The 16,554-nt window shown below is 43.7% G+C and overlaps 1 protein-coding gene across 2 annotated transcripts in view; it reads right to left on the reverse strand.

Moving 5' to 3' along the window:
- Positions 1-3,849: 3,849 nt before the first annotated feature.
- The window catches only part of Dpysl3 (dihydropyrimidinase like 3), a 104,949-nt gene continuing 92,244 nt past the window's right edge, over positions 3,850-16,554 (reverse strand). Inside the window, exons 9-14 of one of the 2 annotated variants that reach the window (XM_008825239.3) lie at positions 15,211-15,367; positions 14,270-14,411; positions 12,360-12,530; positions 10,549-10,728; positions 8,735-8,897; positions 3,850-7,289 (exon numbers count right to left, since the gene is read on the reverse strand). In XM_008825239.3, coding sequence (XP_008823461.1) covers positions 7,201-7,289; positions 8,735-8,897; positions 10,549-10,728; positions 12,360-12,530; positions 14,270-14,411; positions 15,211-15,367 — 902 coding nt within the window. In that variant the 3' untranslated portion in view covers positions 3,850-7,200. The remainder of the gene's footprint in view (positions 7,290-8,734; positions 8,898-10,548; positions 10,729-12,359; positions 12,531-14,269; positions 14,412-15,210; positions 15,368-16,554) is intronic. The other variant, XM_008825240.3, reaches the window with a different exon arrangement.

Genomic DNA, 16,554 nt, shown 5'->3' on the forward strand with positions numbered 1-16,554 from the left:
TGCTGCCTGTGGTTGGCATAATAATGCATAATAATGCTAACTGCTAGTGCTTTAGGAGGTGAATGTAAAGTCTTGAAAAGCATTAGCTGTTCCTGAATTCTGTCTACACAAAGTCCTGTTTCCTACATCTGTCCATCTGTGATTACTGTTCAGTGCATCTCCCTGATGTTAAACATTGACATTGAAACTCTAAATTTCATTTTTCTATGCTGTTATGAACTGGTAGCTGATTTGGAAGCCCTTGAATGAGAACTCTGTGCACCTGTTGAGCTGTAGAACATGTAATGTGGATGTGCCTGCATGTATTAAAATGCATTCTGTATCAGTATGCCCTGACCTTCCTTTGTCAGCTGTGTGTGTGCATATATGTGTACATGTGTGTACATGAGTCTGCATATGTATGTGCGTACATGTGCATATGAGTGTATGTGCATGTGCTCGTGTATATTGTGCTGGAGAGATTTAGTGTCAACTTGACACACCTGGGTTGAGGGAGCCTCAATTGGGGAATTGCCTCCATAGGACTAGCCTATGGCCATGTCTGTGGGGCATCTTCTTGATTGTTGAGTGATGTGGAAGGGCGCAGCCCATTGTGGGTGGTGCCACCCCTGGGCAGGTGGGTCTGTGTTGTATAAGAAAGCAGGTTGAGCAGGGGCCAGGAGAGCAAGTCAGTAAGCAGTGATCCTCCTTGGCCTGTGCTCCAGCTCCTGCCTCCAGGTTTCTGCTCTGAGTTCCCACCCTGATGAACTATGACCTGGGAGTTGTAAGACAAATAAACCTTTTCCTCCCCAAGTTGGTATGGTCAGAGTATTCTGTCACAGAAATGGAGAAACAAATTAGAACATGTGTGTATATGTGTGTATGTATGTGTATGGGTGTATTTTTCCCTAGAAGTAGCATTGGCTGTGCCTATTCTTACTTCTATTTCCCTTTGAAAGGAATGTCTCTTTAGCAGAGACCAGCTGGTGTTGAGATAATGATCTGTAACTACATACATTTTTAATTGACTCACATATGTAAGAACTAAGTTGTCTCACTCCTCTAGGGTTCACTGAAGGAATGCAGTCCGAATTCTAGTCTCTGCCTTTCCCTGTGACCTCAAGTTCCTAGACAGCACATATACCGCTTTTCTTTTGAGCATTCTGCTGCTCTCCACTCCTCAGGGTCCTGTTTCATTCCTTATACCAGAGCAACAAGTGGCTATTTCAAAGCCCATAATCTGGAACAGGAAAATAACGGACATCTTGAACTTTCGCATCTCAAGGCAACTTCTGCCTTAGGCGAGAAATTGAGCTTATCAGCTACTCTCGGACTCACAATAGCTCCACAGTCATAAAGCTCTAGGTTCATGGGCTTGTCCTGGAGTCAGTGGGCTCTTCCGATCCTATGGGCTCTGAAGTCCTGCATACTGACTGCTCTTGTGTCTGGGTCAAGCTAAATAAGTATCATATATGTTGTTCCCAGGAGCCAGCTGAGCAAAGGGCAGGTCTGGCACTCTTTAGATTCTGAGGCGAACCAGCCTTAAGTATGAGATCTCATTTTGAGGTGTGTTCTGGTCCTTTTATCCTCCGTCTTCTGCTCAGGTTGGTGTTCTCCTTGTGATGTGTTGGTGTTAGGAGAGGTGATTCCTGAAAGTTCTTTGGAACCAAAGGGCCCTTGTTATTCCTGTTCAGCATTCTCATCCCTGACCTAGTCAGCATGATCAGGTGCTGAATAGTTTGGCCTCTGGAGCTATGAATGCTAGACAATGCACCTTCCACCAACACTTTTAAAAAGCTGTTTCATCCCTCTTAGAGCCCTGCAGACAAAGTTCATTGTAAATGATGACAACCCCTATAAGCCCACTCAAATTTTTAACAGGCTGAGTTGCTCCTTGGTAATGAGAAGGGAGAAGTGTTTCACTGATCATGAGTTTAACCATAACAGATAACTATGGACCAAAGCTTATTAAACATGAAACCTCAATTGAACAGTAATTACTTATACTCTTAGAGTAGCTTTTAGACTGCTTCCTGAACTTCTATGTTGAAAGTCATATTTGTGTTCCTGTATCAAAGGCATTGTCCTACAAAACCAAGAGGGAATAATCACACATAAAAACAACTGGGAATTGCCATCCTCTGGGCACTCAACTCACTCCTAGACCTGCTCCAGCATATGCACAAAGGGCAATGGGCTAGACAGTCATGTCTCATGGGCTTGGGACTGGGACCAGAGCCTACCTATTTTCCACCCTTTCAGCACCCATCACTTCTCCTGGAATCACAATGATTTGCTTTATTGCATTGATGTGTTTCTTATTGCATTGATATGATAGTTATTACATTGATGTGTTTCTAGTGAAGCATGGCTGGCATATGACCAGTTATGAGCAGTTAATTCCATGTTCTTTTCTAGCCACAGTGACTAGTTCATAGTATATGACCCGAGGCAACTCAACCAAACTTAATCTTATTGTCTTGGAATATTGATAGAAACTCTCTCCTCTTTCTGGAGTTACTAAGCAGGTAAAATGAAAAGCCAGAGATGCTAATAACCAGTTTTGCCTCCATGTGGAATGAGCTTTTCTGAGACAGAGTACCTACTAAAGGCAAGCTGGACTGAGACAGAAAGCAGCCCGAGTTCCTCACTTAGATCCACCGAGGCTGGGCCTGCCCAACTCTGTCTCCAAGCTTTTCACTCTTCCACCCCCATATACTAGGCTGATCTTTAAATTAAAAATAATCTACACAAATTAGAACTGGATTCAGGAGTGTTTCCCAACAGGGGGCAGAGGGAAATAACATGGAAGAGTTCATTAGCCCAAATGATTAGAGAACCCTGAATTTTCTTTGTTTTGCTTTGTGCTGATTTTTGTTTTGGAAGTGCTGGGGATCTAACCTGGGGCCTTACCTGCTAGATAAGTGCTCTACCATTTAGCTACATCTCCAGGCCTGGACAAAATTTTAAAGACTTACTATACAAATCATCAGAGCCTTCTGATGTGCAATGCAAGGCTCTCAGAAGAGTGTACATAACAGATAATCTTTTCAGACACTCATTGGACCCCTGGAGATCAGTTTGCTAAAGAAAATATTTAGAATCTATTTATTTGGAGTTTTTCCTCCTCTCTGGCTTTTGGAAATAAACAGATAATGCTCACAGAGCAACGTAATAACAGGATGGCCAAAGCTAAAAAAGCCAAAAACAAAGATCTAAACAAAGAAAAATCATTCTAGATTCTGTCTTGGAGGCGGCTAGCCTTATTCCAATGATAATGCATTTTACACCAGTACTAAATGTGATGGTTAATTCTGGTGATGATGCTTTTCACACCAATAGTAAATGCGATGGATTATTGGCACATCTTAATCATTCTCCTAAGTTTCTGTTGTGGTCATCAAACTCACTGGCCCAACAGCTCAATATCAGGTTGCTTATCAGATATGCAGTTTCCTTCTTTCCCTTTTTCTTCTTTTTTTTTCCTTGTGTGCGTGTATATGTGTGTACGGTAAACATATACTTACTTGTGAGGGGTGGAACACATATGTGCAGGAATGTGGAGGCAGAGGAGGACTTCGGGTGTCCTGTTTTTATCACTCTCAGCCTTATCTCCTTGAGACAGGATATCTCACTGAACCCGGAGCTGGCAAGCTCAAGCAATCCTCCTGTCTGTGTCCCATATCACTGGCATTATAGGCACATGTGGTAGACATGCCTGACATTTTATGTGCATGTCTGAATCTGAATCCACGTCTCATGTTGCATAAGAAACACCTTTACCCACTGAACATCTTCCCAGTCCCCTGAAGTTGCAATAGAGTAGGTGAAATGGCACATCATACACAAAAGACTGGACAACAGTGCTGGTAATTTTATAATTATTTTAATAACCAGGTTTACATTAACAGTCACTTGATGAGCTTTTTTCTTTAATCTCAGCTAATTCAATACACAGTTTTCTTCACGGTTCAAACCAAACAGCTCTTCGAGTTCCGAGCTGCCTCACAGCTAGCACAGGTCACAGGGAGACTCACTGTCCATAGCCACCAGACACAGAACTGAAACACTCACACACCATGTTTCAAAGGGGAATTACAAGGAATGCTGGCTGCCCAGGTCAGCCCATGACTGGATCAGGGCTCAAGCTGTCTCTGCCCAAGGGAGAAGGCTAGGGAAGTTTTTGATAAGAACCAAAGTGGGGAACTATTCATTCACCTTTTGGAAGGGGCTTTTCAGGATGAGCAGAATGGAGCCCAGGGTTAAAATTCAGGCCCCTAGAGAAGAGAGTGGTTCTTTGGGTGTGATCATGAATAAAAACCCAAAGGATCACTGGACTTTGAAGAGAAAAAAATAATCATTTTAGAGGATGACCACAATCCTATAGTTTCAGGAAACTTAGAAGTAAAAGAAATCTCTCTACTGGGGGAGCTGATTTAGTAGCTCCATAAGGAGTTTCTCAAACACCTAAGCCTGTGGCCCTCTCAGAGAATAGCAATGGATTGCCACCTGGGTTTAGAAATAATGTGAGGAGGTTGGGAGATAGCAGAGTATTCTCAGAGGGGCTGAGTTGAGAGATGAGATGGCAAAACTTCATGACACTGAGGCAGCACTCAGTGTGACCTTGGATGAAGTGCCAGTCAACTTACAGCCCCGCCCCCAGCCCACTGACTGGAGCTATTTGATGTGTCTAAGGAGAAGTACAATTTTAAGTATAAATTTTAACTCAAGTACCATGTTGCTTAGAAAAGTTTTTATGTTAAGAAAATGGTGGGGAGTTTCTCTCACAATTCTCAAGAATTTCTGTGCTTGAATGTTACTAGCGGCCAATAAAGAAAGGGAGGCAGCTTAGGATGGTGTTGCCTACCTTGAGGGCTTCAAGATTTGCTCCTAGCAGGTGGGAAGTTTGAGTAGACTATATTCTGGCACAATACCACATTTTGGAAGAAATTCCAAGTGCAGTGCAGATGATCATCAGCCTAAGAAAGATTTATTTTCGTGAGAGAGAGAGAAGCCTTGGAGAGACTTGGTGCTCAGGCCTGGGTAACCAGAGTTGGTGGTTCAGAAGCGGAGGCTCACAATTACGCTGCGTGTCTTTTCCTCCATCTGGTGGCCATAGCTGGTACTGCAACTTATGCTGAAGCCTAGCCTGGCTGTTGAGGTATATGGTATACACATGCTTCAGATCTGGCCAACTCCCTTTGTATATAAAAGTCATTTATTTTGAGTTCCTTGATACACCCCCCCATCTTAGAATTGCAAATTAAAGCAATTCCCTTCATTTTTCTGCCGAAGTTTCCCTCAAAAGCACCACGAGAGCTTTAAAACAGCAAGATTCCCTAGTGTGAGGTAAATGAGGCTTTTTCATGATTGGAACTGAAAGTAGCTTTCTAGGGAAAATCCTCTTCCTTAGCTATTTCCAAATTCCTTAGTATCCAAGTATTTATTTCTCTTGTTCTCAGTTTATTAGAGCCTGTAGTCAGGGCTGGTGGTGTGGCACAGTGGCAGAGTGCTTGCCTAGCATGAAAGAGGCCCCGGATTCAACTGCCCAGCTCCGCAAAATGGAACAAAACAAAACACAAAGCAAAACAAAGAAGAGCCCTTGACACACACAGACACAAAACCTGCAGGCAGAGATAACGGTTTCTCCTAAGTACTTAGAAGGTATATGAGGCCTGCTCTTCTCTTCAGAGTACTTAGCATACAGGGTTATGTTTTCTACCAACTGGACCCCCAGAGCACAGAAGTCTGAGCCAGGATTGAACTTATCTTTTCCGCATCAGGGTGTCCTACTTCTGCAGATCTCCATCTTGCTCATAGACCTTGCTCCTAAATTGTCTATAGAAATGGTGTGATAGGGAAATGGACTCTGAGCTCTGTTACACAAAGGACACAGGGACATACCCTGGCCCATTTCCCTTATGCACCTCACCAAGAAGGCTGCGTGTTATCATCCATATATCTTACCTTGGAAATTTTAGTACTGAATAAAAAGTGCCCCCTACCCAAGGATCTACTAATAGAAGAGGAAACACATGGTTTAGAATGGACAGCATGGTTACATGATGTGTTCCTGCTGCTCAAGACTGGCTTCCCCAAATCTCTGCTTACTCCCACAGAACCCGAGAGATTAGTATTCAAAGTAACGTTTAGGGACCAACTAATAAAGTCAATTAAACAAAGTTGTTCCATCATGAATGTGCTTGGATCTGAGAAGATAAAGAGAATAAGTCACTCACCACTGACAAGGGAAGCCCTTTGACTCTGTCCATCTCTGCTATGGTCCTAACTCAGCATGCCAGAGTATGTGCCTCCAGGTTTACAGACAGGAGAGTAAGAGATGCCTGCCTCCCCAGGGCTGAGAAAAAAGCTGTCGAAATTTCTGCTGTGCTTCCCAACCAGGACCTTTATTGTGCTCTTCATGGTTGCCTTTGACAAGCACCAAAGTAGAAGAGGAAGAGATGTGTCCATCTGTTCTCCCTGTGTGGCCTTCCCCACCCAGAAAAGATGATCAGAAAGCAACAGCAGCCCAAGCAAACACGGGCATCATGAAGCAGGTGGAAGAAATGGCTGGATTCTGGCACTTAATAAATGTTCAAAGAAACAGAATCTACTAGTAAGGGACAGGGAAAAGTCCAGAACCAAAGAACCACAGATCCCAGGGGACTGTGATGAAGCACCTAGCTGACGCACATGGCCATCTTCCATGGAAAAGAATGTCCGTCATCAATACAACACACAACACCCTTCTGCTCATGCAGCCCACCCACCTCCCTCCTACACACCCCACCCCAGCCCTTCTGTGCCCTCCACCTTGCCCTGGGCTCCCACCACCTAATCACCCAAATAACCTGTGTGCCTTTTTTTTCCATTTTCCTGACATCCCAGCTTCGTCTGTCCCCCTTGTCATAAGATGCAGCACTACACACGCTCTCAACACTATAATAGAGCAGACGCTTTACCTTAGTGGCCTGTCTGATCGCATGCATGTAAGTGGGGGGAGGGGACCAAACAACTCAAGGCTATGCATAAACAGAAAACAAAGCAATATTCATAAAGCTAGGCAAGCGAGCATAACATTGAGAAACATAAGGCTTGAGGCTTATTGATTTAGATCGCAACTGCTTGGATTCACTTTCCTTCTTAAATATCGGTGTACCATTTTGGCTTCAAACAATCTCTTCTTGCTTCTGGCCCCCCCCATCTTTGGGGAGGAGTTGCTTAACTCAGGGATGTGATATTAGAACGCCCTCCAGGGGGCGCCACGATGCGCTTGCTGGCTGAGCGAACACCCTCATCCACTTGGGTGCCTGTGGTTGGAGATAAATTCCCAGAGAGAAATAAAGGAAAGAGAGGGGTTGGACAAAAGCAACAGTGATTAATTTGAAGAGTGGTAGGTATTAAGTACCTTCCTGGACTTAGTGCCCAAGAAAATTCCTCCATGTCTTGAATGTTTCATATTCATGATCCCCTCCCCTTTCATGATCCCCTCCTCTTTCTTGATAGGAAAAAAACAAATTCCTCTCTAGATTTCATCTGACCCTAAACATGGCAGTAATATTAGGAAGAACATTGATAAGGGGTAGGAAGATGGCTGCCTATATTGATTGCTGGCTATGTGTCAAGAGTTCAACAGCTCTCATTTGGTCCTCAGCACTGTGCTTTGGAAAAGGCAATTTCATTGATCCTGCTGAGAGAGAGAGAGAGACAGAGAGAAAGAGAAAGAGGGGGGGAAGGAGGGAGGGAGGAAGGGAGGGAGGGAGGGGAGGGAGAGAGAGAGAGAGAGAGAGAGAGAGAGAGAGAAGAAAAGAGATTATCTGCCCAAGGTTTCTGAAGTGGAAGAAGGATGGTCAAGTTCTTCTGGTTATGCACTGGAAGCACAAATGTGTGCTTAGTTTCATTCAGAAAGAAACCTCGGGATGTTTAAAGCCTGACATGGCCAGGAAGCCAAAAATGGTGAGCACACACACAGCTGCCAGGGACAGCAGAGTGAGACCTCTGGCCAAGCCACCTGAAGCTTTCCTCTGTTGCTCTCCCTGTCTTATGGTTCTCCGTGGTTTCGATTTCTTCCATTCCTTCTCTACATGCTGTGGTTTCACTTTTAAATGCCTTTTCTTTCACATCTTGTTTTTCTCACATTTAATATTTCCATCATAAAGATGCAAATCTGTATTTATCTTCCCCCATTTTAAGAGACTTGGCTTTGGAGCAATTAAACAATTATTATTATCTATTTCTACTAGAGAACTATTAAAGAAAGAATAGACAAAATAGGAAGAGGAAGAACACTGGTAACATTTCTGTCAATGGAGGCTATTGCAGACATCATTCTTACTGCACAGGGGAAAGAACACAGATCTTAGGCACCAAGAAGCTTCTAAACTTTGAGCATGAAAATAGTCTGAGCTTTCTTTGAGCTGAAGTTTGAAAAACAAATAATACAATGCCCAGTTCTCATAGGCTGATGGAAGATCATTATCAATTCCCAGTGGAAATCAGCTCTATTGACCTATCCCCAACCAGGTCTGATCTTTAAGTACAATCTGCTCTTATTTGAACTTGACCTCTGAAGACTAAGCTTTATTTGACTTTCTCACCAGGGCCATTTGCTGATTAGGTAAACCTTCCTAACTTTTCTAAAGGGGACACCAGAACTACACTGGAAAAGTTGACTTTGTAGGATTATTTTCTAGGCATGGGTGCTGGTCTTTCCCCTTTCTCCTCCGTTCCTCTCTTGATCAGCTTTTCTACTCACCTGACAGGCTAAATCCTGACTGATGGAGATTCCTCACTGGTGGGTTTGGCCGAGTGGGAGAGCCCCGAGTAGAGCCGGCTGGGGTGCCCCCTTTGGGAGTAGTGGTCAAGTCAAACACGGGTCCATCATACATGCCTCTTGGAACCGCATGCAGGTCAGTCATCTGCAGCAACAGAAATGTATATCACCTTCATTTGTTCAGTCAAAGGACATTACGATGGAGTTGAGCTTGGAGGAGGGAAAAGGCCGAAGTGATGCCAAGAATGGATGTGGTTGGCAGTGGTGGAAGCAGAGGCACCAGTTAGTACAAAGAGCTGGAAGTGGAAAGTTTATGGAATGGAAGAACCTTCAGTACAGCTGGAGCAGAGCCATCCAGAAGGGCAGGAGTCTAAGACGAAGTCACTCACACTGCTGGGATGAGATCCCATGGGAGCTCCACCCTGAGGCTCTTCAGCACACATCAGCCTTACCAGGCCATAAGCTGGGAGTCTGTGGTCTGACCCACTGACCTAGGGCTGTAAATTTGCCTTAGGCCTGTGAAATCGGTCAGCAATGTCAACCAAGCACATGCTCTGTACTGGGCCTCCTGCCAAAAGCTGGGGTTTATAGCTCTGTGAAATTTGGTGTGTCCCCTAGAGGAGCTTAGGGTCTATGAGACAAACACAGCCAGACCACCCAAGACAGGCAACCTCTACCATGTCATATCATTGGTCAGACTGAGGCAATGAGGACATGCTCCTTATGTGTCTGATAGTCAGGAAGGGCCATGGTGGGATCTCTAGGGAGCCCTGCCTATCTTATATGCAGTGACCAGGAAGCAGTCCTACTCAGCAAGAGGGCAGAGGTTAATTTGCGGAATATCCGATCATCAGCACTTCCCAGCTAGCAAGCTGCAGCAGCAGCACTTTTTCTTTGTTTTTTTTCTTTGGTTTCAGAATCAAAGTCACAATAATAGAAATAGACTAGGGAAGTTTGAGTTTTATTCTCTTTTCTATAATCCAAAACTTGAGAAGGCAGCTCAAACTCTGCACCTCTATCTCAACCTCAGGTGCTGACCTAACTTTTCTTTATGGAACCAGAAGTTCAAAGAAGACCGGAAAACTGGAGAGGGTAGAAGAGGGAATCAGAAAAGAAATTTCTGGGTGCCACCTCCAAATCAACCCAAGCTACTCTGATTTTAGAGTGTGTGTGTGTGTGTGTGTGTGTGTGTGTGTGTGTGTGAAAATCAAAGCTATATGCCAGGTGTGACAGTACATGCCTTTAATCCCAGCACTCAGGAGGCAGAGGCTAGCAGATCTCTGTGAGATCAAGGCAAGCTTGATTTACAAAGAAAATTCCAGGGCCAGCTGGGGCTGCAGGGAGACTCTGTCTCAAGAAGACCAAACAAACAAGCAAGCAAGCAAGCAAGCAAGCAAACAAACAAACAAACCAAAGCTATGACAAGATCTTGTATGAACCATAGTCACTAAAGGTTAGAAGCATTTTCTCCCATGGAGCAGCACTGGGCAGGCTAGAAGAGAGATGGGCGGGTTTTAAGCCTTTAAGAATAATTTATGTTTATAAAAACATACTAATATTACATTGAATGACTCAAATTTTAAACTACAATACTATAAAATGTGGAGGAATTAGTAGAAGAAAAACTTTCTTTGGCCAAAAGTTTTCAAAAGTCTAGTTCCTAGTGCACAAATTCCATGCACTTCTTTAGAGTCATACCATTTCTGTGAATCCCACTGTGATGGTTTGGGGAAGGATCCCAAAGACCAAGTGGGACCCAGCACCCTTCTTCACCTCTGGGCCTCAATGGTGCTCACCTTCCTCCTGGCTTTAATGCGCTTGTAGACATGGTCAGAGAATGGGCTGCATGGGATGAAGCGGCCAGCCCCCTGGGTCACATGCAGGTTGCTGTCTTCCAGCATGATCTTGCCCTGGCAGATGACCACCAGGGGTGCCCCACGAAGTTCCATCCCTTCAAAGATGTTGTACTCTGCAGCCTAGATTCCGGGGTAGGGACAAAGCCAGGCAATGGATATAGGAAGCAAAGAAAGAAGAATGGGGTTATCTTCTGTGTTTGGGACCTCGCCTTCCAGTGCCCCTAGGTCTAGGTATGGAGTCACTAAGTAAGCCAGACATAGCTTGGGGCATATCTGCCTGCTTTGAGAGGGGACGGGAGAGTGACACTTCCTAGACAAAGATGCTTCGACCAAAGAAAAGTGTCTCATCTTCATTAAGATCTTTAACTGGCCAGGCATGGTGGTGCACAGCACTTGGGAGGCAGAGGCAGGCAGATCTCTGTGATTTCAAGGCTAGCCTGGCCTACATAGTGAGTTCTAGGTCAGCTGCGGGGCTAACAGGGAGACCCTGTCTCAAAAAAAAAGTGCTTATGTTGTTGAAGAGGACCAGAGTTCAGTTTCCAGCACCAACTGCTGGAGGTTCACTACTGTCTATAACTCTCTGAAGGCACCTGAAGTTGCACATACCACCCCATGTACATAATTAAAGTGAATAAATAAAATCTTACAAAAAAGATCTTTAACTGGAAGACTATTTTTACTGCCAGCAGGATTATAAAAACAGCTACCTGACCCTTGGGGATGTTGTACATGTGACCTTGGCTGAGCACTGGAGGACACGAGGTCTTTTGGCCTCTATCAGCATTAAATAACATACTATGATGTAACTTGGTATTAAAGCAAAGGCCACTGCAACCCAAAATAGGATTTCTGCCTACCTCCATCACTTGTTCAGCAGGGAGAGACACTATAAGGGTTGAGAACTCTAGTTTGGAGTTAGGGTTTCAATACTAGCTCCACTACTGAGTTGCGATATAAGTAATTTTTTTGCACTTCCAGAAATTAGGAAAAATTACAAAATGGAGATAAGAGTACAACAGAAACCTGTGGAAGACTGTTCAGGCAATTCCTTGAATTGAAAGCACAGTACTCAATACATAAGTACTTAAAATAATGTTTTACTATGAAATACTTAATACTTAAGCTTTGGTTTTGATTTGCTAGAAGTACAGAAACATATAATGAAAAATATTTACACTTTTCCTCCTTTCAAAACATAAAGCCCATCTAAGCATCGGCAATCCTGGAAGCCTGGGTAGATGGTTACACCCATCCCCAAGTAACTAGGAAGAGCAGGACCTTTCTGTTGACCCACAAGTTTCCTCCAGCAGGACTGAGAACCCAACACTTTAAGTTTTAAGATAGCACTCTTGGGTCTTGGGAGTATACACCTGTAATCCCAGCACTTGGGAGGTTGAGGTGGGATTATTAGGAGTTCAGGGAGTTCAGCTACACAACAAATTCAAAGTCAGGCTGAGCTATATGAGACCATGCTTTTATTTTGTTTGCTTTTGAGACAAAGTCTCCCTGTAGCCCCAGTTGGCCTGGAACTCCCTATGGAGACCAGGCTGGCCTTGATCTCATGGAGATCCACTTGCCTCTGCCTCCTGAGCTCTGAGATTAAAGGTATGCACAACCCTGTGAGAGAACCCTGCTTCTAAAACAAAATGCAAGCAAACAAACAAAACCCCTCAGTGCTACATAATTATAAAGTTGACTTTCATAAGCCTGCTCTGTGCACACATTCTCCACCCCACCAACCCAAGTCTCACCGACTGGTGGTTCTTAGCAGAGACGATCTTCACAGCATCTGGGTCCCAGATGACCAGGTCGCTGTCGGATCCCACAGCTATTCTCCCCTTGCGGGGATATAGGTTAAAGATCTTGGCAGCATTGGTACTTGTCACAGCCACAAACTGGTTTTCATCCATTTTCCCTGTGGCCTACAGAAATACAAAGACTACATGTCTGTACCTGTCTCTAGCTGTACAAAGTGGGTCCTATGAGGTGCTAAGCACACATCCTGTCATCCTGTCTGTCTAGCAAGTTTGAGGGTCATTTGCTTCTCAGGCAAAATGGGTAAACATGGGGCTTGAGATGGAAGTTACTGCTCCTCAAGTATGTGGTTTTTTTTTCTGAATATGTATATATATTTTGCTTACTCATTTACCCCTTTTAATTTCAAAAAGGATCAGAATTTTCAGTAAGAACAAAAGTAAGGGGGATGGAGAGATGGCTCAGCAATTAAGTGCATTGGCAGCCCTTGCAGAGGTCCTGGGTTGGATTCCCAGCACCTACATGGCGGCTGACAATTGTCCTTGACTCCAGTTCCAGAGGATCCAACACCCTCTTCTGACCTCCATGGGCGTTGCATGGCACAGGTGCACTTACACACATGCAGGCAATATATTCATACACATAAAATAAAAATAATAAATGAAATGCTTTTAAAAATCCAAAGTGATCATGAGTCCATTCCTTAGGCACAGGTGCATTTGTGTGCTCAGAGAATAAATATGCCAAATCCTCACACAGATGGCAACAGTGGTTATCTCTGTGTTACAAAATCCTGAAATATTTTTTCTCGTGTATATGTTTTTCTGAGGTTTCTAAGTATCCTTTATTGATGTACCATGTCGCCAATTAAAAAATAAAGTTATGCATCACTTAATGATGAGGAGGTGCTCTGAGAAGTTGTGTTGGTGGTGATTTTGTTGCTCTGTTACCATCACAGAGTACTCTTACATGAAACTACACCACGAGGGGATATAATCTTATGCAACCAGTTATGAGTTCTATATTGATAATGTCATTATGCAGCACATAAGTGTATATATTAATTTTTGGTAAATTCATATAGTGCCAGGACATATACGTATAGCCTTTCATTAAAACAGAACAGTGTAAAAAGCTAACTACATGAGAGAAGAGACAAAAAGTTTATAATTTCTCTTTTATGGAAACAGCCTGAGTATGGAAAGAACGAAGTTTAAAGCCCAACCCTGAGCTTCCTGGGAGCCAAGAACAGGAGGCTGAATGGATTTTCCTGTGAGATGAATGAAGCATTAGTTCGTATAGACTGACCTTGGAATTGAACATAGAGAGTAACCACATAATGAGTTTGTTATTAATTTTACTAAAATCTTTGGGAAAATCTTTATTGATTTGGCTATTTATTTTGTCGGTCCTTACTATATAAAAAATGGAAAATAAAAAGATGATACTTTGCCGTAAGAAACTGAGAGTCAATCTCAAATATAGCCTGGGAAGCTCATGCCTTCAGCATGGGGCATTCCTGACATGACTTGGTGACTTTAGGCACAGATACCTTGCTTGTCATTTTAAAGTGTCATATTTAATCATTTCAAAAGAAGCCATAAAGCTCCTCAAACAAGGAAATGAATTCACTGTCATTTGAAGACAGATCCTTCATACAATCAGATGAAGGAGATGAATGTCAGCCTCTTAACGTTCTAGACAAGGAAGCCTCCTTAGAGTTCCAGAACCCAGATATCATTTCCAGGAGAATTGCCAAAGCTGCCTGAGCCATCTGCTCCTCAGATCTCACCTAAATCCTAAGCACCCATACCAGGGCATGTCTGAGGGGCAGTGTCCTGATCTGGTTGGTGCCTGATGTTTCGATCTGTCCCATGGCCCCCTTCCAGTGCCCTCAGTTCCTTACCACAGCCTTGTCCCAAATGACAGACATACGCTCTTCCACACCATTGGTACCCTCAGGGATGGCTGTGAAGTTGTCTTTCCCAATGGCTTTCTGGGCAGTGCTGAAAGTGCAATGGGCACTTCCAGAGAGCTGCAAATCCCCGCTGGAAAAGGAGACAGTTCCATGTGAGTAGGAGAGACAGCTGGAGTGCATTGAGAGATCAGAATCATACCTGGTGTGAGTTTAGAGTTAGATTGCTTCAGCTTGGAATGCCAATATCCCTTACTAGATATATGAGCTTGAGTAAGTTTCTGCCCCTCTCTGGTCTCAGCCACCCATCTAGAATGGAATTAGATCATGTCTTCTGTGGCAAATAAAAAGTACTCAAATGGATTAGCGAGATGGCTCAGTGGTTACGAGCACTTGCTGCTCTTGCAGGGGAACCTGGGTTTTGTTCCCAGCACTCACACCAGATAACTCACAGTTGCCTGTAACTGCACTTCTAGGGGATCTGATCAACTCTTCTTCGGGTACCTGCATGCATGTAGTACACATACACACACACACACACACACACACACACACACACACACACACACACGAACTTTTTACAAAACAAGAACTTAATGAGTGATGCCCTGATCTTGTGAGTCTCCCTATAACTTTTGCTATGTCATCATGAGGGATGATTTGAATTCTGACAAATAACTTTAAACTCTTTGACCTTCAGTTGCTTTATAATAGTGGTTTACTCATAAGATTTTTATAAGGAACAAAAGAGATCAGAGGGAGCTTGGCATTTAAGACATTAACTGCTAGGACCATTAGGGGAAGAGCCAGTTTTCTGAACTCAAGACTTCAGGAGAATTTGACACTGCAGACTCTAGTCTACCTGATTGACAGGACTGCTGCAGCCCCCAAACCAAGTGAATCAATAGAACATCTGGCACTCCTCCACCAACCTGGCCAGCAACGAGTTAATGTAGTCAGGGGTCGTTGGGTCAGGGCTCAGAGGTGGTGATGTCACAAATGCGGCTGCCTTGGCCCAGTTCTTGCTCCAGTAATGGGTTCCATCTATTCCAAGGCTGGCAGTGATGGGCTCGCCAAAGACCACATTTCCTGGAAGGAGCAGATGGCAGATTTACAACAGGTATATACTACTGAAGTCTAGCATATTTACTCAGAGTTCCAAGCCTGCTCAAGGCTATGTCTCAGAGTGAGGTAGCCCTGAGTTCAAGTTCCTACTCTCAGCTTTTCCAGGCCTCTGCTTTACTGTCTGTTAAATGTGAATCATTTTGTATTCTGTATTTAAGAAGAAACCACTATTTGTAATATTCAGCACTAAGCCTCAAATTTTGAATTCAATTAAATTTGACACACAACTATATACTGATGATACTGATCATAAGTCATCCTCATTTTGAAATATTAAAATGTGAAATGAATGTGCTCTAGAACTGATGATAAAAGATGATGTCTGCTTCTCAGACTTAGGAAAGGACTTAGTATATGTGAAGGGTCTGGCATAGAGTAGATGCTCAGTAAATACTGACTTCTTTCTTGTGTGTGTATTGCATGTGTGTGCACATTTCATGTGAGAGGGTATTCGTGCATGTATGCTCATACATGTGGAGGTAAGAGGTCAACGCCAGTTGTCTTTATCATTCCTCACATTGTGTTTTGAGTCAGGATCTTTTCGCTGAACTGAACCTCACTGACTGGGCAAGACTGGATGGTCAGTAAGTTTCTGAGAGCCTCTTGTCCTCGCCTCCTCAGTGGCAGGGTCAAAGGAGTGTGCCACCACACCCGGCTTTTTACATCAAAGCTAGGTATCCTGACTCAGGTCTTCACGCTTGCATGACAGACACTTTACCAGTGGAGCCACCCCCAGCCCCATACTGATTTCTTTACTACCTACAGTTTTACACTGTAAAGACCCAAACTCTAAGTGTGTTCCACATCACTGGGAGAGGCTGGATTCTCCTGCTACAAGGATAGGATTTGGTCCTACAGTGTAAGACCCATTCTGGAAGATCAGAGGCTCTCAACATGTTTTGTCATTGTGTTTGCTTTTCCTTGATTATTCCTTTGTTACTATGACAAGAAATGGCTTGGTACTGGGCACCCAGGAACTTGATTGCATCAAGATGAGGACAACTTCTTCATTCTGTATCAGGAATCCAGTGCTTAACTGAGGAATGGTACAGGAGGATATTGGAAAATACTCTAATCTAAGCTTTTGCTGAACTTCTTGAAGAAGAAGAAGAAGAAGAAGAAGAAGAAGAAGAAGAAGAAGAAGAAGAAGA

Source organism: Nannospalax galili, unplaced genomic scaffold (genome assembly GCF_000622305.1).
Source record: "Nannospalax galili isolate Female #2095 unplaced genomic scaffold, S.galili_v1.0 scaffold128, whole genome shotgun sequence".
In the NCBI taxonomy this organism is placed as follows: Eukaryota; Metazoa; Chordata; class Mammalia; order Rodentia; family Spalacidae; genus Nannospalax; species Nannospalax galili.